We start from the raw sequence: 21,300 nt of genomic DNA on the forward strand, positions 1-21,300 counted from the left end.
TGCAGATGACCCGCCCCATCCAGGTGAAGCCGGCGGACAGCGAGAGTCGTGGAGGTAGTTGTCTCTTTTGTCCATGCCTCCCCCGCACCCACCCCACACCACCCCACCCCACCCCACCCCGCCCTCACTCCCTCTGCCTCTTCTTCCGCTCCTTCTGTTCCTGTCTGATGGGCGCCATGGATATTAATTTTAATTAAGGCGGCTGTGTTGCTGTAGTCTGAGTGTGTGGACGGCGCTGCCCGTTCCACACCGCTCCCCCTGCCAAGTGCATTATCGCCGCGCTGTAAATTAAAAAGTCATTAGCCGCGATCCCGGCCAGCAGCCGCCCACTCCTCCCCCGCTAACTGCTATTGTTAAATATACGAGCGCGTTCTTCGCGAGAGGGAGTGAGGAGCGGCCGTTCGGGGGGCGCAGGCACGGGGGGCATGAAGCAAACAATCGATAGAATAGCAGCTTCCTTGCCAAGATCCTCGTGTCCCTGCTTCTAATTCCGTCTTCCTCGCTCTCCCTCCCACCGGTGCCGCTCCTCCGCTAATTCGGGCGTCCGCACCCCCACTCGGGGGCTGTTTTTCATTAGCCGGCTATGGATCCGTGCGCGGTCACAGGATGCAGCAATATCCTTGAGAAAGAGGCACTAATTGAATTTCAGATCTCTTCCTCCTTCCGCACGGTGCCTCAGGTGTTCGGTCTCCGCAGCACGCCCAGGAGCTTGCGGTGCGCTGCGTACGGTGCGGCCCGGAAAGAAGGCTCGACCGCAGCTCGACCGCAGCTCGACCGCAGCCCGTCCGCTCCGCTCAGGGCAGGCGCGTCCCTTTCCAGGCGGCGCTTCCGGAGCCTCATGCTCGGCTCCCGGGGGGGGCTCCCGACACACTCGGAGCAGGTGCCGGAGCGGAGCGTCTCGTTGCGCATCTCGCCCTCATGGGCGTCGCCCCCCCGTCCCGCCAGGGAGCTCCAGGCGAGTCTTAATTACATTGCGTGCGCCGGTAAGATGACACCACGGGACACGCGACTCTGGCCCTCCGGGGCCTCTGGGAGAGGAGAGACGGGGTGGTTGGGGGATTCCTCCCACCCCCCTTCCTAATTACTTAATTAATCTCCCCGCGTCGATAACAGGTCAGCGCACCTGTTTTTAGAAGTGTGCAGCTAATTGAAAGATACCGGGAGCCCACAGGATCCCGACCCGCCTGAGCTGTGTGCTGATTAAAGGTGGCGAAGTGTAATTGCTGCTCCCGATCCTGGGGTGCAAACACACACTTAACTCCTCCGCTCACCTCGCTCGCATCCCACGCACACCGTACCATCATCTTCACAGAGCTCCCTGACGGCACAACACACAGCACCCCTCAGGGTCCATCTTCCACACCTCTGGGGATTAAGGGTGTGTATGTGAGTAGGGAGAAAGATATGTGTGCGAAGCATTTCAGTTACATTTATTGAATTAACAGATGCTTTTCCCCCAAGCAACTTCCAATTAACTCTATGCAGTGTTACTATTAGCCCACATCCCTTATTCACCACAGTGACTTACACTGCTAGATACACTACTTACGCTGGGTCACTCATCCATATATCAGTGGAACGTGTACACACACACACACACACACACACACACACACACACACACAATGGGGGAACCTGATCAGCAAGTCTTTGGAGTGTGGGAGGAAACCAGAGCACCCAGAGGAAACCCACACAGACACGAGGAGAACATGCAAACTCCACACTGACAGAGTGGGGATCAAACCCACCTCCTCTCGTACCACCCAGGCGCTGTGAGACAGCAGCGCTACTCGCTGTGCCACCATGCCACCGTCTCCCGCTGCCGCCCTCCAGTGCGTCCGTCAGAGCCGGGACGACACGCTGCCTTTCCGACGCGCTGCTCCACACACCGCCAGCCACGTAACGTGATGGAGCACCGAAGTGAAAGCAGGATAAATATAATAATAGAGCAGTGTGTGATGAAATGGGAGCAGCTGCTGTAATGGGAATGAGCTTTCAGAGAACACTTAGTAAAGCCCACATTACGAGCTCCTCTAATGGGTTTTTGGGAAGGGATTTTGCATGTGGTTCGACAAACTGCCTAAAATCCATTTTTAATGTCCTGAATTTCCGAAGATGTTCTCACATATTCATATTAATCGGGTGTTTCTGCAAGCGGCCATGAAGACGCCAAGAGCCGTCTTATTTATGAGCCTCGCCGTTGCCCCTTCATTAGGAACTCTTCACCATCTGGATGAACCGTGACCTGAGAAAGCGTGCGTGCGTGTGTGTGCGTGCATGTGATCACGAACACATTTCAGGGAGGACGGCTGCTCGACGGTGACGGAGAGAGGGAGACGACGTGTGTTTCGGGGTCTCCGCTGTGTCACGATGCCTTACCAGGAAGCAGGTGGCCCTTAACCGCTCCTGGTGATGGGCTCTACGTGAGCTGCTCCCTTCGCCCGTCTCCTGGTTCCGCACTCCAGCCTATGAAGCGACTCCACGGGGGGGAGGAAACACACATCAAATGCGCGTGTTGCTTCTCGAGATAAATCGGATGCTTTTGGCCAAACTTCGGGGTGGGGGGGAGTTGGGGTCGACCACCTTATCGACCGCAGACCGGAAATGACCTACCTGGACCCGCAGGAGAAATAACATTTTATGATGACGGCACTAAGTGGCAGGTACAACCTGTTTTAATTTATGCGACGTGCGACTCGCTCTCGGGCTATCAATCACCAATTAATCTCGCTCAGAATAAACGCGCTGGACTGTCGCTGACGTCTAGACGGCCGATTATGTAACACGTGTTGCGTCTCGCTCTCCTCCAGGGGAACTGGCCGTTTTGTTTCTCCATGGCAACGGCGCATTTCCGCATTGTGCTCCGATTAGATGCTGCCCTTCGCAAACGTCGTGTATTGTTCTGCTCCTCATGCTCCAGGAGAGCACGGTGTGCCAAAGGACACCTGGTGGCGTAGCGGTTAGTGCTGCTGCCTATAGGCCTAAAGGTCACAGGTTTGAATCCCACTTCTTGCTGTAGGACCCCTGAGCAAAGTACTTACTCCAAACAGCTCCTGTGAAATGACCTGTCCGTGTAAAGAATTGTAGGTAGGTGACACTGCAAGTTCCTTTGGAGAAAACTGCCACGCTCCTCCTAGACAGGAGTGGTTATGCTCCCAGAAAACTGGACAATGTGGATGTTATGCATCTTGTGGGATGCTGTGCTGCTGGATTCTCTAATGAGCCCCTTCAGTGGTGTCCAGAAGAAAATCACATCCCCTTGGACACCATGCTAGCAGGTTCTCCGCAGGGTGTGGCTCGCTGGAGGACAGGGCTGGCAAGGATAGTCACTCTCTTATTCGTTTATTCTGTTCTTGTGTTTGCTGGCATGTAGATACCGGTCCTTTGTTGCGCTGTCCCGTCCTGTCCTTATTGTTCTTGTATGCGGGGTGTCGGAGAGAAGGAGCGGTGCGGGAGGTCCGGGGGGGGGCTGCTGGACGCTGCTGCTGTTAAGTGTCGTCAAGGCAACTCTTAGCGATCACATGTACAGAGCGATTCCAGAACGTTCTGCGCTCCACTTGCGTCCTTAGCGTTCAAAGGCCTGTGTCCACCGTCCCTGCGGTTCCGTACGTCCGCCTGGCTGCTGCTCTTCCCCCTCTGCTTCCTCCTCTGACTGCTGCCATCATCACCGTTTTTTCAACACAATCCCATCTTCTCGTGACGTGTCCAAAGCGCGATAACATCAGTCCCACGACCTGTGCTTCCAGACACCGTCCTGCTGTGATTCGCTCCAAAGTCCATCCTTTTTCCCGCCTCACCGCGTGGACACGCTGGCATATTGCGGCCGTCTTTTCCAGAACTTTCATTGCATCAGCAGGCTGAGGAGACATGAAGGCCAGGTTTCCCCAGGAGGAGAGGGACAGAGGGACTGGGCTCTGGACGCTGCGATGCGGACAGAGGAGCTCAGAGGACAACAATGGACAGGAGAACTGGTGGGGACTTGAGCAGGACACCCTACAGCAACACTGTGCGGTGCTGGGAGCCCGAACCGCCGGCTGCTGGCCGGGTCCAAATTGAGGTCCGTTCGCAGCGCGCCGAGCGCCACGTGCTTCGTACTCACCGCCAACCTCGTTCCCTCGCTCCGATTTACACCGCTCAGCCTGGTAACTATGTTCTGCTTGACGCTGAGAAGCGCGACCCCACAAACCTCCCGTTGGCCCGGCATTCGCACTGAACCGACCGGGTAGGTGCAGATATCCACACGACGGTAAAAAGTACCTCCATGAGCGCTGAGCGCCAGGCGGGTCGACCGTGGCCTTGCGAGCGCCGCGCGACCGTCCTCAGCGGGCACCGAGCTCCGGAACGTTCCGGAGCGCAACACAACATGCCTCCGGTGCTGCGCAAATATAGGTCGCCGCACTAAAGAATTTTAATTTCATTTCAGATCGACTGATGACTTATACTTCAATACAAAGAACCTGGCAGGATAAGTGTGTGGGCGAGCGAACAGAGGGAGCTTCTCCCCCCACGTTTTCAGCCCTAAAATATTAAAAAATCTCTCACAGTGAGAATATTTCAGTCCCAGGGATGTGCTGGAGCGCCAGAAAATTGGAACAAAAATCCTTAAGATCAAGGTGAAATGTCATCAGTGCCTGAAGGAAATGGGAAACCTGAGCCCCCAGTATGAGGCGGGGGGGCTGACAGTGGCTCTGGGGCTGTTTTATTACCTCTGCCTTGGCACAGGGCCAAAGGGAACGGTGGGTGAGGGGCGGAGGGGCGGAGGGGCGGAGGGGCGAAGGGGAGAAGGACGGACCTCCTCGACGACCCTCCTCGCCCATCTGTCTCGGGCTTCGCATCCCGTCTCGCGGGCGGCGGGAGGTAATTGGTTCATTGTTCTCGCTACGGGACGCCCCACGTCGAGAGCTTCATTATCTGGGCGACTCTCGGCGCAAATGAGGCACACGCATGCCGAGCGTGCGTGTGGGGTCGGGGACGCAACTGACGGAAACCTCGCCGCTCGAGGTCGGCGTTCGTCCACTTGGCACAGAAAGAGCGCAGCTCTGCTCCGCACGGCTCCGTCAGCAGCGCGTCGCGCTTCTCCGACACGCGGGGGAGAGGCTGGAGACGCTCGCGAACACACACCTCCCTCCCGGCGCATACTGAGTGCGGTGGCAAAACACACACACACACATAGATAGGTGCGCACAAAAACACAGAAACGCCCACTTACACACACAGTTGCTCTCGGGCCTCACGGCCTCAGCTTCTCCAGCTAATCCGTCCATTAGCGGGGACGCGATCTGCATGGCAGATTACAGCGACTCGGGCCCCTGAGACACGAGGCTAATCTGGCCTCCTGTGGGAGCACCGTTTTCAATTTGCCCTCCCTCAAGAACTGAGGACTTGGGGCCTGGGAGAAGAACACGTTAATAACCCCCTCCCTCCCACACACACACACACACACACACTCAGACAGGCCCTGGGTTACACTCACTCCAGCGGATGCCGCCAGCTCAGATCTGTCATCACATTTACATTCACACATTTAGACTGTGTGTGTGTGTGTGTGCGCGTGCGGCACCACCAGCGGTCAGAGCCGGACGAGCACAACGCCCCTGTTGGGCTGTGGGGACTGATCAGGTCCTGCAGGTATCTGCTGACCATCCCGCAGGGCGTAACCGCAGCGTTGAACGTGATATGGACGCTTGCGGGAAGCCGGTGGAAAAAGACGAGGAAAGGAGACGCAGCGGAACTTTTCGGCACGTCAAACCCAGTTCGTGAGCCGGAGCTCCGGACCTGCTGTAGGGGCTTGATGGCGGAGGCTGGAAGACCGGACAGGAGGGAGACGCGGTCGCCTGCACCAGGAGCTGCACGCAGTGTGTTGTGAGACACGAGCGGATCCTGTCGATTACTCCGCAGGGGCTCAAATCCTTCCGAAACAAAGCCGGCTAGATACCAAAGAAGCAGCCTCCACCGAGAGGTACTGCCGGGACCGGCAATGCGCCTCGGTCCTGCTCCCGTACTGCGGTGTCCATCAAAGCGGCGGCGCCGAAGGACGTCTCACCTCCCCGGAGGACCGAGGACGAACGGGGCGCAGACCTCTGCCACAGCGCAGTATCAATCGCTCCATCGCCGTCTGTGGGGCACGAAGGTCCGGAGCGCGGAGAGCGCGGAGAGCGCGGGTACGGTGTCGGGAGGATCCCGGGGGAGGACGTCCACGCGGCCGGAGCCCGATCGATACGGTGACATAATAAAAGCCTTAATGACACGGCAAACCCCGGGGGGGGCGTTAACCCGACGGGACGCGAGTGGCCCGCGCCGGTCGATGCGCCTGAATAATTGAACGCAACTTATAAAAGGGAAATGAAAAGTGCGAAGGGGCGGTTGAGGGAGCGCGACGGATGTGCGCGGCGAGCGGGCGCCGGCTCGTGGCGGAGCGGAGGGCGAAGCCTCGGGTCGGCAGATGGCTCGCGCCGCCAGGATTCTCATTAGGTTGGCGGAGCTCCGCCAGGAAAACTTTTATGATGAAAGTTCCGTGGTCGTGACCGTCGACAGCCCAATGTCAGGAGTGTGCGCGCGCGCGGAATGCGAGAGCAGCGGGCCTAGCGCTAACGTGCTAAACGGGATTGCGGCGTCCTGTCGGCGCGAAGCACGCCGGAACGCCTTCGGAGGCGCGGCTGGGCGGGCAGGTCGGAGCGGAAGCGCTTCCCGGCGGCGCCGCGGGGGGTAAACCGAGGGAGCGAAAGGCGCTTCGCCGGTTTCCCGCCGTCAGGCTAACGAAGCTAAAGGCTAACGATGGCGAGAGCTGTTCCCGCGTCGGTACGGGGGGGGCCGAGCTTCTCGGATCAACAGCGCACCATCTTACCGCCCCCGGGGGGCGGAGCGTGCGGGCGGGGCGCGGCACGAGCAGGAGACGCCTTTTTCCCCGCGGTGCTGCAACGCAGGTCGCCGGTGTCATCCACTTCTGAACTCGCCGCTCGTGTGGCGGAGCCCCGTGATTCTCCGCCGGTGCCGCGCGTCCGGCGGGGGCCCGGGGAGCCGGCGCCCAGAAAAGCCAATTTATTTACAGAGCATCCGAAGCGCGGAAAGGATTTCGCTCGAGGGCGACACACACTTGGAAATAAGCCGCCCGTCTCTTTGATGTCTCCACCAAATCTAAATGCGTTTAAGGCACAGCCACCTTTAAGCCGAGAGGCGCGGTAAATTGTCTCCTGCAGCCTGCGGACGAGCCGCGGCGCCGGCACACGGGTCAAGTAAAGGAAGGAGATCTTTCGACCGCCGCCATTTAACCCGACGAGAGCTGAGATCCGGTGCGTCTTCGCGTTTCTTTCGCGCGTCGCGGACACGACCGTCGCGGCACTGCGCTCATCACGGGGAAATCGTCCCTCGGAGCCGGGGTGGGGGCGGTCCCCGAGAACCCTTCCGCGGACGAGACGTGGACGTCTCCGAATCGCGCCCGGTGGGGCAGCGCAGTTGGGCCCCCCGTTCCCCGGACGACGACGGGCGTTGCGGCCTCCGCCCTTCGCCACGAACCCGACGCCGTGAGACCGGGACTCGGGTCAGGGGTCAGAGGTCACCTCACAGAGCCAGTCGGGCCCTTTAAGTCCAAGCTAGCTGTGTTTTTGAACACGTTCAAGTAGCTGAACAAGTCTGATGTAAAGGAATCGGGTTCGAGAAAGAAGTGTCACGCCCCACCTCCTAAAGCTACCAGCAACTACTGACTCGGCTGTATAGCTTTACCAGAGTCATTTAGGGTAAAAACCTCGCTCCTGGGTACTGTGGCCGGAAATGGGATTCAAACCCACAACCTTCAGGGCCAAAGGCAGCAGCGCTAACCACTACGCTACCAGCTGCTCCAGAAACAACGTTCACAAGCGTTCGTGAAGCTCTACTCTCCGTGTGTGAGGACCTGCTGCTTGAGAGGCAGCGCCGCACTCCTTCCTCCATGCCGGAGCCACGAGTCCATGAGTTCTTCTGGGCACCCGTCAGCCTGAGACCATCTCCACAGGGCCTCCATCTCCTCCACCATCTCCTCCTCCTCTTCTTCCACCTCCACCTCCACCTCCTCCACCGTCTTCTTGCCAGAGCTCTCAGGAGGACAGATCCGGTTGCCTAGGAAACGGACAGGGTTGTGACAGCGTTGCTCCTTTATCCCCCACGTCTGCATTGATTTCGTTGCACAAAGCGAGTGTCTTGCATTCGGAAAGTTTTACAAAACAGAGCTCTCGGAGATCCGTCTCCATCGCGGGGGTTGTGTGCGTGTCTCTGTGCGTGTGTGTGCGTGTCTTGGAGAGTAAGCGCACCTTAATGGGCACTCGTCGAACTTACCCGGCATCTCCTGTGACCTTCGCCCAGCACACGGGTCGCGATCCCCGAAGGCCTCCGCCGTTGCGGACCTTCGTCGGCCGACGAAAGACAGCGGAGCGAACGGCCGGGAACAAACGAAAGGCTCGACATCTTTCCGTCCAACTTTTGTTTTCGCTGCCATCCTCCGATTGGAGTTTGCAGTTAAGTGGTGCTGCGGGGGCGGAGGATGAAAGCGTCCGCTGGGGGCTCGGCGTCTTTGTGGGAACGGCCGCAGCGAGAGGTGGCTCATCTCACTTGGCTTGTTCCCATGAATATTTCATTCCCCTTCTTTCTTTCTTTCTTTCTTTCTTTCTTTCTTTCTTTCTTTCTTTCTGTCCTTCCTTCCTCCTTTTTTCTTTACCTCCCCTGACAGAGTGTGAAGTACAGTAGTTTGATGTGCGCTGCTTTGGCGCTCTACCATTTCTGATTCCGTTTTTAGTTTCTAGGACAGAGCTGACAAGCGTTTCCACCCCCCCAGCGCTCTGGCTTCAGCACCAAAGCATTTAATTAATTAATAGGAGCCCAGAGTCAATAAGTGCGGCAGCGGTTGAGGCGCCGAAGGGGACCGTTGCGCGCCTGCCGTCCCCGGGTTCGAAAAGGGACGAGGAAGCCGCGGGAGCTCAGCGCCGGGATGTCTCCGCTCCGGGGGCAGCGTTACACCTCACGTCCAAAGTGGCCAGATGAGCCGTCCGCCCGGCGCGATGCTGCTGTCCTGCCGATACCGGCATCCATTTTCCGGGCGGCTCCTGTCGCCGAACCCCCCCACACATACCCCCCCGGAAAATCTGCTGAATCAGTTCCAGTTGTAGAACGTTACTCATCCGCAGGGTCTCAGGTAGGACCCCCGGGTTACCTCGTCCGAACCGAGCGTCTGCTTGGCGACGACCCAAACCGCGGCGCCACCTGCTGCCCCGGAGTATCGTTTGCCCGAAAGCGTGAGAGCGACCGCAGCTCGGGGTCCGGCTGCAAGGGTCAACGGAAGCTCCTGCTGGGACTCGCGGACGAAGGGCCGCGGTCGGGGCGGAGACGAGGTCCCTGTGCGCGACGCCCGCTCCCAGGGGCCGCTGCTTACAAGTGGCCAGTAAGCGAGTCGACTCCACCGATTGCACGTAATCCCTCACATTACCGCGTTGCACCGCCGTTTGAATTACAGGAGCTTGGGTGGGGGGTGGGGGTGCTGGAGCCAAGAGCCACAGTCGCCGGATTTGCTCTTCTCAGGAGCTGGGAGGGCACCGACACCATCGCAGAGTGTGTGTGTGTGTGTGTGTGTGTGTGTGTGTGTGTGTGTGTGTGTGTGTGTGTGTGTGTGTGTGTGTGTGTGTGTGTGTGTGTTGAAGCAGCGCTTCTGTGCAGCCAGGTGTGTGTGTGGGGGGGGGCATTCCCAAGGAGTGCAGCTGCTTTTAGTCAACAAGACAGATTCCCCCCAACACTGACACGAGAGTAATTAGGGGCTCCGCTAATCGCAGCCTCAGTCATGCGCAGAACTGGAGAACGTGAAAGGAAGTTCAGTGTGGAAAATCACCAGGTGTCTCTCACACACACACACACACACACACACACACACACAAAGTGTTCTCGCAAGGCCGTCAGATGGTCCTGGATGTCCCCAGAAACCCTGCTGAGGAGAGATCTCCAGACAGCCTCGCTTGCTCTTTTTACTGCCACCGGGAGAACATGGTAAAACTCGACCTGAGCCGGCGTCACCGGTGGGGGCTTGGCGGAGGGCGATGGGTCTCGACCCCACAGGGCACCTGGTACAAGGCTCGGCCCACCCTTCATCAGTTCACATTCTCATATTGGGCTCACTTTGCTGAGGCACAATAACAAGGAAGAAGAGCGAAAACGGCCCGCGTGGGTTCGGTGCCCGGTGCTCCGAAGGGCTGCGGTGTCCCGGGTTCGAGGGGTGAAGGTGACCTACAAACGCAGTTACGATTAGCCCGCGACAACCCGGCCCTACCGCTGCAGGGAACAGGTACAGCTGAGGAGGTGAACGGGTGTATGAGCGAGGGGCCCGGGTGCGAGCAGCAGCGTCTCCTGGCCCGGCGGCTCTTCATCACGGTCGGTTGTTGGGAAGCGGCCTGACATTTGACTGTAATTCATTTTCCTTTAATTTTATGGGGCGCCTTCTGTTTCATTCGCACTTGAACCAAATTGGGGAGCTTAGGCAACTCCGAGGGAGGGAATTTGCATAGTAATTTTACAGTTTAATCCCCTTTCTCTGCGGTGCCACATATTACTTTTGCAGGATCGCGTCCCGAGACCCGTCACGCCATATTTTATTGTAACATGATAAGAGTGTGACGGAAGACAAATCCCAGAAACGAGGGCAGGAGCCGAGCGGCGGCGCAGGCGCCAGGAACTGTGGGGAGGCGCAGGTGCGCTCTCGCTGGGCCAGTAGGGGGCGTAGCGGTTAGAGCGCTCATCTTCCGACCCGAAGACCTGGGTTCGAATCCCTGCTCCTGCTGCGGTTCCCTTGAGCACGATCCTCGCCCTCAGTAGAAGCGATCCGACTCTATAAACGGTAAATCACTGGAAGCACTTCAGAGTACAAGCCGTGGAGAAGGTGTCATAAATAATCATTAACGGTCACAATAATTCATTATGGGGACGGGGCGGCTGACTGCACCGGCAGGAGGGGGGGTCGCAACAGAACTGGAACCGTGAACTGGAGACCCGACCCTGGGCACCGTTAAGGCACTTCTGCTCATCGCTGACACTAGAGCCCGGAAGCTCCGCCTCCAGAGGCTGCTGAAGGGCGCCGTGGCATCCTTTTACAGCGGCTCCGAACTACACGGGTTCGAGCACCACGTCCAGCGCGCTGTGGGACCCACGTGTCTGTTTACCCACCTTACCGCGTTTCTGCACCGCAACGCCGCACAGTAACACCCCCCGTGTCACTCCATAGATACACCATAAGAAGGGATGCAAACTGGGGAGGGGGGGCTCCTCTGCCAAAGTCCCCACTGGTGTGAACTCGCACCCGGCCCTCCCAGCTCGCCCCATCGACCAGCAACAGACATCGAGTGTGCGACCCCTGACCGGCACCTCACGGCCCCCCCCGCCATCCCCCGTGGCCTCGCACCCGGTCCCGGCTCACCGTTTTCATCCAGCTCTGTTCTCCATCACCGGTGTGAATTTACTCTACTGAAAGCAGGGGGAGATGAATAGCGAGAGCACCGCCCCGAGTACCGGCACCGCGGTATCTGTCCCTCAAGGTCACGCCGGGGTGATGCAGTGGGGGGGGGGGGGGGGGGCGTGATGAATGTGTCCCCCTCAGTGTGGGCCAAGGGGGCGGGGGAGTGGACAGCGAAAGGGCGACGCAGGGGTTTTTGGGACAGTCAGTCTAAGAGGAACATATGGGTTGGAACCGACACTGTACACTTGCAGGTTCTTGGTTTGAATCCCACCTCCTGCTCATCAAGGTACTTTTCCATGAGGTGCTGCAGTAAAAATTACCCCGCTCTACAAATGGGTAAACAGTGTTCAGACCCCACCTTGTAAGCAGCTGTGATCAAAGGTGTGAGAAAATTAACGGTTATTACTTAAAAGGAGCGAAAGGCGTCTTCTGCCGCTGTGCTGCTGTACCGGTTCGTGTTTTACCACGGTACATGGTGAGGGCACTGCGCCGTCCTCTCTCTTATCACACCTCGAGCACCGTTAATAATCGGGGCTACCAGCCTTATCTCTGGGGATGACAGTGGTATTAATGTTAAAAGTTGCTGAAAGGAAGAACCCCTGCGTGGATGGTGGTGTCACAGGGTTGTCGTGGCAACTGGGCTCTCTCTCTCTCTCTCTCTCTCTCTCTCTCTCACACACACACACACACACACACACACACACACACACACGTACGGCGGCCACTTTAGTCACCAGTCTTAGGATTGTGGGAGGAAAGCCACAGACACACAGGAAAACCATGCAAACAAACTGCACAGAGACAAGTGTGATTTGAACCCACACCCGCTGCGCCGCTGTGCCCCTCCTGAACTCAAACGCCTTTTTTTAAAGTTGCAAAATGTGGAAATACGTCTCTTCTGCGCGGAAACCAAAGGGTGTGGTGGTGCAGAGGGTTTGGCCGGGTCCTGCTCTCCGGCAGGTCTGGGGTTCGAGTCTTGCTTGGGGTGCCTTGCGATGGACTGGCGTCCCGTCCTGGGTGTGTCCCCTCACCCTCCAGCCTTACGCCCTGTGTTGTCAGGTTTGGCTGCGGTTTGCTGCAACCCCACTTGGGACAAGTAGCTTCAGCCAGTGTGTGTGTGTGTGGAAACCAAACCCTTCGGCCACTAACTACTGACCACTAAGCATTTACCACTAACATCGAGGAAGTGTGTGTGTGTGTGTGTGTGTGTGTTCTCGATGCCGTATCAGAGTGTCACTGAAGGGCAGTGCAGGCCGCCCCCCCAAGCCTGCAGTCACTGCCCCCCCGATGGCATCAGATCACAGATGCGACGTTAAGCGGATCACGCCTTTTGAAGTTAAGAGGATTTTGGTTCGAGCCGAACTCGAGGTCTGATTTTCCCGAGGCGAGAGAATCCGCCCTTGTGTGTGTGTCCAGCACAGAAACGGAGTGCCAAACACGCAGCATGGAGTGAATACACACACACAAGCGCACACACACACACACACACACTCTGTCACTGTGGGACCTCTCACCGAATTCAGCAGAACAGTGATTCCAGGCTCCACCCCTGTGAAACTAGGAAACACTGAGAGTGTGTTAAAGTGTGTCTGTAATTCAACTTTTTCTTTATTACAAAGGTCATAAAACTTAAAGCATTTTGTTTCATGGGGACGTCCTCTCATAATGCCTGTTTCTCGCATTTGCTGCCCTTGTGGGGCATTTTCTCCATTTTCCTACATCGCTAATGTGAAACACCTCCCTGAGCTAAAGGAAGACACACACACACACACACACAGAGCTGTGAGCCCGGTGCTCTCATTTCCAGCAGCTCTTGAAAAGCAGTCAGTACGGTAAAAACTGCAGTAATATGAATCATTAAAAACCTGAGTGCGGCGCTGCCTGTACGGGGGAACCTACACTCCTCACACACACTCCTCTCAACGAATTATGGGATGTCTGCTAGGCCTCAGCGCATCACCGTGGTGACCCCCGGCACATGACCCGACCCCTCAGTCGCTGCACCCCCCTGCCGCGCAGTGACAGGTGTGGCTTTGCCCCCCACGACCCCCCCGCCCGGGGTTTGCCGAGATGCTCTGCGGCCCACGGGACGAGGGCAGGTCACACCAGACTCACACCGAGATACCGAGGCTTTGCGCTGGTCCCGGGGGGTGCGGTGGGGTGGGGGTCCTGTAGGGTCTTGGTGGCACCAAGAACGCAGTCAAGGATTCTTACCCCAGGAAGCATGTTGGAGCCCATTCATTCTGTGTGTGTGTGTGTGTGTGTGTGTGTGTGTGTGTGTGTGTGGCGCCCCGCCCGTTCTTTGTTCCAGAAGACAGGAAGCTCTTTGTTGGGATGCTGAACAAGCAGCAGACCGAGGAGGACGTGTACCGCCTGTTTGAGCCCTACGGAGTCATCGAGGAGTGCACCGTGCTCAGAGGTCCCGACGGGAACAGCAAAGGTCGGGCACACACACACACACACACACACACACGCGTGCACGCACACACTCCATCCCCCGTGCCCCCCGCCCGGGAGCTGTAGTTATCGTACCGAAAGTGTTTATTTAACCCCTCTAACACATGGAAACAGTGCCATTGCGGTCGGACCGTCGTCACGGTAGCAGCTTGACCGGGAGGACATGCATCAATTTTTTCAGGGCTCCTCAGGTTCCACTACGTGGGGGGGGGGGGTCCTACACATGTCATGTGTCACATCTGTGTGTGTCGTTCCACAGGCTGTGCTTTTGTCAAGTTTTCCGCACATGCTGAGGCTCAGTCTGCAATCAGCGCCCTGCATGGGAGTCAGACCATGCCAGTGAGTAGTGCCCACACACACACACACACACACACACACACACACACAGGTTCTGTACCCTGCACTCAGCCAAGGTCTCCATACATCAGGAGAAAACACTTTTATGCATAGATACTATGAAAATATTCCGTGGGAAAAAAAATATATATATATATATCTATATATGTATTGCAAGGCCTGCAGAATTGTATTCCAGTAAAGCCGTTTATGCAGTTCTATTTTTTATTCGCGTTTATGCAAAATATTCGTATTATTTGTATTCCCTCAGAACTCCATATCCCAGCCAATTTACATGATAAACAGTAAACATTTCAATAATAAATTTGCCCATTATTGCATGCAGCAAGCGCCACTTATTAAGACGTTTCCAGTTAGGAAGGGATGCAGCCTGAAGGCCGTAAATCATTATTTTGTAAAACAGCGAGCGAATCAGGCGCCGCTTCCAAATCGAGTGAACGGAGGAATAAATAAAACATCACGAAAATATGAAACGGCAGCGCGGCGTCTCCTGGAGGACCGGCTGGACAGACGGAGCGCAGAGACGCCACTCGGACCCCCAGCGAGCGCGGTCCATTATGGTGGGGTGGGGGGTGGGGGGGTGCAGAGGGGTGGGAGGAGACATCCCAGCCCCGCTCACAGCTCTGATTAGCTACACCCATGAGGTGTGGCCACATTTAACTGTCTGCCCCCAGACTGAATGCCATGCCCACACACACACACACACACACACACACACACACACACACAGCACACCCCTGGCGTTCCCACAGTCCTCCTGCAGCCAGTGAAACGCAAATGGCTGGGATGGAGGCGGTCTGATGACCATTGGGTGGGGGGGAGAATGATCATGACTTCGGAAGATTAGAGAGAGACAGGAGCCCCCCCCCCCACCTCGAACCCGCTCCAGAAACACACTGGACCACGAGAGCTCATGTGTTCCTAACGTGGAAACGTGAGGCAGCTGCCAAAATATGCAATTATGCTAATTATGTTGGGTAGCGGTCAAAGAGCTGCTTTCCATAGGTGACACGTGGTCGCGTTCCCCCCCCCCAGGGCGCCTCCTCCAGTCTGGTGGTGAAGTTCGCCGACACGGACAAGGAGCGCACCATCCGGCGCATGCAGCAGATGGTCGGTCACTTCGGCATCTTCAACCCGGCCGTAGCGCTGCCCTTCAGCACCTACGGCACCTACGCCCACGCAGTGAGTCCACCCCTCTCGCCCCGCCCCCCTTCCCGAGCCACGCCCCCCACGAACAGGAGCTGTTTATCCTCCAGGCCAATAGATGGCGGTAAAGAGCATCCAAAGAGAACGAAGTTGCGACAGCTTTCATTCCGCTCCCTTCCCCAGCGTTCGCAGCTCCTGTCAGTCGGCACTCGAGACGAGGGACGTTGCGCATGTTTACGGAACGAATCCGTCAGCGATCAGACTCGAACGGGAGTGTCGCGTGAAGAGACTTTTTCATATTTGCTCTTTTTAATGTATCTTGCAGCGTTACGTTATTTTTGTTTATAATAGCTGTACACACAAGTAGGAGGGAACCCAACCCCTCAAGGTCTGCGATACTCAACCTCCCGGCGCTCCCGCGACGCCTCATTCAGACCGAACTCCGACCTCGTGTGTTGAGCGTGCGCCAGAGGGCGGTGGGATCCAGTCCCGGCCCCTGCGGCGGCGAGCGACGTTCCTTTTCTCCGTCAAGGCCGGCGATCGATGGGTCTCGTTATCGAGTCGAGAACCCGTACCCGGAAGCGCAAACAGGTGGGCGGTGGAGCGAGAGCCTCGTAAGAGCTGCATGTCTCCGTCGCGCGGCCTTCGGTCCTGTCCGCTCCGGGACGCTTTGTCCCGCAGGGCGACTCCTGGCCTGGACCGCACGCATTTTCCTATGGCTCAAAGAGCGGCGCACGCATCGGTCGCCATGACAACCACAGCGCCACGTTGACAAGCGACGGCCGTTTCCAAGGCTGATTTTAGGAATAATTCGCTCTGTCGGCAGTGCCACTTGAACCAGGTCGGGTTGTCCCGACCAGAAGCCCCTACCGCATTTCACGTTGCTTTAGTTCGCCTGCATCCCATCATCCCGGGAAGTGCGGCGTCGGCCCGTTCCGACCACGTGGACCGCATGGCGCCTCGAAGGAGCGGTAGGAGGCGCCACCGGGGAGGCCGGGTAGCTCAGCACACTGTGCACCATCGCCCCCTGCTGGCCAGACCAATTTAGGCGCGACGCATGTGCCGGGATAACAGGCTTCTCTCTAGAACAGCGGCTGCAGGAGCGGAGCGATCCGACCCGACCCGACTCGACATGACCGCCGTCCTGCTGTCGTCGCGCAAACCACGGGTTTCTCTGAACCGCACCAGTCGAGCGTCACGTTTGATACAGCGGATGGGGACTCCGAACGGAAACTCGTCCTCCCGCCTGCGCTCGCACCGCGCTACTTGAGCCCCTCAGAGTCCGTTCATAACTCCTTTTGTTCGGAACTCCAAAGTTGGCTTTACTACGAAGTCACAACCAAATAGCTGCGAGCTCAAATTTCACTCCATTTATTTGTAGGTTGTTTGCGTAAACATTTCTGATACGCAGTAGGTATAATGAAATACTTCCACTTTCACTGTTTTTAACCTCATTGACGCTGCACTGAAGTTAAAAGCGACTCACGGCCGACGATAAGAACATCACTAATTCCTGGTCAGTGACGATTGCTGACGGGTTCGCGCCGCCAATAAAGCTTTACAATGTTCCCCGTCTCGCTGTCGATGGACAACCCTCGGGAACGCCGGGCTGGAGCCGTAAACACTGCGGAAGTGAGTTGAATGAGGGCGCCCCCCCCCACACACACACACGCACACTTCTCTCAGGGCTCTTTACTGCCCTCTAGTGGCTGGGAGGCCAAACAGGTTGCGTTCGCTGCGCAAGGAACAAATGACGTTACAGCAAACGAATGAATTGTAACGTGAATGTGCGTCGCACGAGGGGCCTGCGTGTTAAAGGCGGGGAACACGGTGGGGAAGAGCCCCGAGCTCAGCTTCACACCCCCATTCTAGGGGATTACATGAAGGATGCCATGGAGACATTTCCTGTTGTGGGGAGGAGTGACCATCAGATGCCAATAAAGACACAGGGGGTGGGGTGGGGTGGGGTGGGGTGGGGGTTGGGGGGTGACAGCCGCGTCCCTTCCCAGTTTAACGAAGAAACAGAAGAGCTTTTTCCCACAGTGATGAAAACGTAGCCGGAAGCAATTTCACTTCCTGTCTGCGATGTACCCTCACCTCACCAGTACCGACAGTAATACAAATGACCAAAGAAAATGAACGAGAGGCGACCGCCGCGGGGGGGGGGGTGTCACTGAAGGGAGGGGCGGAGTCTTGGGGGGGGCTCTAAGAATGGTGATCTGGTGCAGAAAGGCATGTCCTCTGTGTGACCACTGCTTCACCGTCCTACTGACCACTGTCCTTGACCGCTGGCCTTCCTGTCAACCACCTGCGGTTCCCCTTCTCTGGTCCACTTTGACCGCTCATCTCCCCTCCCCCCCCCCCTCTCCGTCCAGCTGATGCAGCAGCAGGCCGCCATCATGGCCGCCACACATGGTGGTTACCTGACGCCCAGCGTGGCTTTTCCGGCCACCCAGATCCATCAGGTGGGGGCGCTCAACATGAACGGTCTGCCGGCCACCCCCATGACCCCGGTGTCAGGTGAGTGCGCTCCCCCCGGGCGCCAGGCAAGCGGCCGGCCCCTCCCTCCTACGCGAAAAGCACCGATAGACGCTCGCCGAAGCCAAGAATTTCCATGGGCCACGTGTGCATATTTATCGAGCACACAGACGCTGGACCGTGTTTGTTCCACATCGGTCCAGGAGAACACGGCGTGCGTGAAAAACACTCGGAGCGCATTAAGGGCAGGATCCAAATGGGCGAGAGGAACCGACAGGATTAGATTAGGATGTGCGGTGAGCAGCGGTCGGCACTCGGTGCCGGGTTCGCCGAACGCGGTCGCGATGCACGGCGAAAGCATCACCTGAGGCTCGGCGGTCCTCGGGGGTCGTTCACCCGGCGGTCCTTGGGCCGCGGGGGTTCCTCCACGGTCGCCCCGAGGTGCCCTGAGGTCTCCCTGCGGAAAGGCGGCGCGCACACCTATTATAACCAACACGCGCGGGAATGATGGAGCGTCTCCCCCGGCAACAAGGTGCCCATTATTTTACAGTGACATTTAGTAGCGCAAAAATAAATGGAACGTGTTCGAATTAATGTACATTTCATGCTTCGGTGGAGGAAAGACTCGATTAGTATGAGCGCAGCGTTCGGCAGCAGGAGACGTGTTCCGTTGTTCATCGCTGTGTATAATTAGCACAATAAGTGGCAAGTCGCTCCTGAGGACCCGCATTTGGCGACCGCACAACCGCCGCGTCCGCAGAGAGCTTTAATTACCGCTCAGCAACACGAAATCAAAATCCGAGTTCCGCGGACACGAGTTCCAGAAACCGTCGAGGGTTTTACGCGTTGGCGACGCCGCCGGGGAACGTCGCTCCCCTCTGAGGCGACCCTTGGCGTTCCCGCAGGGGGGCAGCGGGAACGGACCCAAAAGGAGGATTTGTTACGAGCCAAAGGGCCTCGAACCCCCCATCGTCCTCAGACCAGCTGCCTTTATGCTTGTTGCCCCCGTCGTCCCGGACTGGGTGCGGCTGGCTGTCACCGTTCAGTCAGGGCACCCACCGGCTCGCAGTGCATGTGCTATTATTATTATTCTCATTATTATTATTATTATTATTAATAATCACATCACTTCCCTCCCAGCCGATACTTTTCTATAGTTTACAGTAAGCACCTCGATCAAGAGAATGGCAGCAGGAGGTGGGATTCAAACCCGGGCCCTCGAAATGCAAGGTGCCACTTCTGCCCGCCGCTCCGCACAAGAGCGCACAAACGGAGGAAGAGTGTGGGGTCGCCTCAGTTCGACTCGCCTGCACGGCGCTTACGGCTCCTCTCGCGTTACTCTCGCTCTAAATGCTCCAAATACCGAGTTACGAGGCCGCGGCGTGTCCGGGCAGCCGGGGTTCGAACCCGTCCCCGCCCGCTCACCCGGACCGCGGCTCTCTGCGCTCGTCCCCCCGCTAGGCTTGAGCTCCCCTCCCGCCAGCATCGCCGCCCCCGCCGTGCCGAGCATCGTCGCCCCCGTCGTCAACGGCTTCGCGGGCCTCCCCCACCAGCCCAGCGGACACCCCGCCGTGGAGGCCGTGTACGCCAACGGTCTGCCCCCCTACTCGGCCCAGAGCCCCACGGCCGCCGACACCCTCCAGCAGGCCTTCACCGGTGTCCAGCAGTACACAGGTACGCCTTCCCTCCCACCCCCATCCCGACCGCACACGCCACTGATGAAGAGCACACCCTCAACGAGGCCCTTCTCTCCGGCTCTGTGAACACAGCGATTTACCCAGCAGCCACCCTGACTCCTATTGGCCAGACACTGCCACAGCCGCCTCAGGTCATCCAGCAGCAGCAGCAGCAGCAGCAGCGAGAAGGTGAGCGCGAAGCGTCGCGGAAGGATCCTCATTTACATGTTCGAATAGGCACGTTGCGCCGGAGGGAACTTGCTGAGCAAACGCGGGGTTTACGTGCAGCGCCGTCCCCTGGCGCTCGGCGTCACCGTGTGATGTCACCGTGTGATGTGTTTGAGGCCATATCGATGCCAGGCGTCCCCCCCTCCCCGGGCGATGCTGCCTGCGGCTCTGCTCTCCCCCCAGGTCCCGAGGGCTGTAACCTCTTCATCTACCACCTGCCGCAGGAGTTCGGCGACAACGAGCTCATGCAGACCTTCCTCCCGTTCGGCACGGTCATTTCCTCCAAGGTGTTCATGGACCGCGCGACCAACCAGAGCAAGTGCTTCGGTGAGGGTGCCGCGCGTGCGCGCGTGCGCGTGCGTGTGCGTGTGCGTCTGCGCGCACGCGCCTCTCGCTCAGTCCTCCATCCCCCCGCAGGGTTCGTGAGCTTCGACAACCCGGCAAGCGCGCAGGCCGCCATCCAGGCCATGAACGGCTTCCAGATCGGCATGAAGCGGCTCAAGGTGCAGCTCAAGAGGCCGAAGGACGCCAGTCGCCCCTACTGACCGGGCAGGAGAGCGCAGGTGAGAGCAGGTGAGAGCAACCCGCTCGCCTTCAGTCAGCCTCGGGAAGTGCTCGGCAGCGCCACCGCGTGTTTATCCTCCCGCTTGAGGAGCGTGACCCCCTCCCCGCGCGGCGCGGAGCCTCTCAACGCCGTCCGTGTCGCTCCCGCAGGTTTCGAAGACGAGACGAGAGGACATCTCAAGAGAGCAACTTTTTTCCTTTAAAAACAAAACACACGTGAAAAACAGGAGGGACTTTGGAGACATATCGGCGTTTGCGAAGGCGAAGTGCGCGGCGGAGGCCAGGAGGGCGGCGGCGGCGGCGGCGGCGGCGCCTGGAGGGATGGACGGAAAGACGGGAGTCAGAAATACAGCTTTTCCTTTACGGGACCGACGGCGGTTCTTAGCGCAGCAACACGACGCAACAAAGAGAAGAGCAGCAACACACAGCAAATAGATTTCTATTTTATATATATATATACAGTATATATATGAATATGTATATATATATATATATATATATATATATATACATACACACACTCATTTACATATTACAAGTAGGAAGCAAGAGGCGCTTTTGGCTTTTAATCTACTGGACGAATGAGGGTTAAAACTTGAAGATCAAGAAAACCGAGCGGGACGAGAGAAGTTCCCGTCCTGCTGGGGGACTCCTTGTCTCTGCCCGCCTCCCTCCCTCCCTCCTCCCTCTTGGACTCGAAACAAGCGCAGAACTGTAACTTTCGGAGGTCGCTCGGCTTTCCGCAGCAACCGCGTGCCCGAAAATCTCTCCCCATTTAGGGACCAAAGGACCAAACGTTTTTATTGTTCTCGACCACAGTGTACATACGTGACGATACTAATGCTACAGTACAAACCGCCACTGATAAAATAACGTGCCGGTCAGAGGACAGTTACAGCTTCAGGGCGCAGGAAGGCAGGGCCTTGGTTTCTT

General features: G+C 57.6%; 1 protein-coding gene across 3 annotated transcripts in view; it reads left to right on the forward strand.

The window, feature by feature from the left end:
- The window catches only part of LOC108921406 (CUGBP Elav-like family member 5), a 61,057-nt gene extending 40,267 nt beyond the window's left edge, over positions 1–20,790 (forward strand). Inside the window, exons 3-12 of one of the 3 annotated variants that reach the window (XM_029249074.1) lie at positions 6–54; positions 13,773–13,901; positions 14,178–14,257; positions 15,311–15,457; positions 17,797–17,941; positions 19,361–19,573; positions 19,669–19,764; positions 19,987–20,130; positions 20,221–20,376; positions 20,518–20,790. In XM_029249074.1, coding sequence (XP_029104907.1) covers positions 6–54; positions 13,773–13,901; positions 14,178–14,257; positions 15,311–15,457; positions 17,797–17,941; positions 19,361–19,573; positions 19,669–19,764; positions 19,987–20,130; positions 20,221–20,348 — 1,131 coding nt within the window. In that variant the 3' untranslated portion in view covers positions 20,349–20,376; positions 20,518–20,790. Of the gene's footprint in view, positions 1–5; positions 55–13,772; positions 13,902–14,177; positions 14,258–15,310; positions 15,458–17,796; positions 17,942–19,360; positions 19,574–19,668; positions 20,131–20,220; positions 20,377–20,517 lie in introns of all 3 variants that reach the window. The other 2 variants (XM_029249075.1, XM_029249076.1) reach the window with 2 other exon arrangements.
- Positions 20,791–21,300: the final 510 nt, after the last annotated feature.

The sequence above is a fragment of the Scleropages formosus genome, chromosome 25 (genome assembly GCF_900964775.1).
Source record: "Scleropages formosus chromosome 25, fSclFor1.1, whole genome shotgun sequence".
NCBI lineage: Eukaryota > Metazoa > Chordata > Actinopteri > Osteoglossiformes > Osteoglossidae > Scleropages > Scleropages formosus.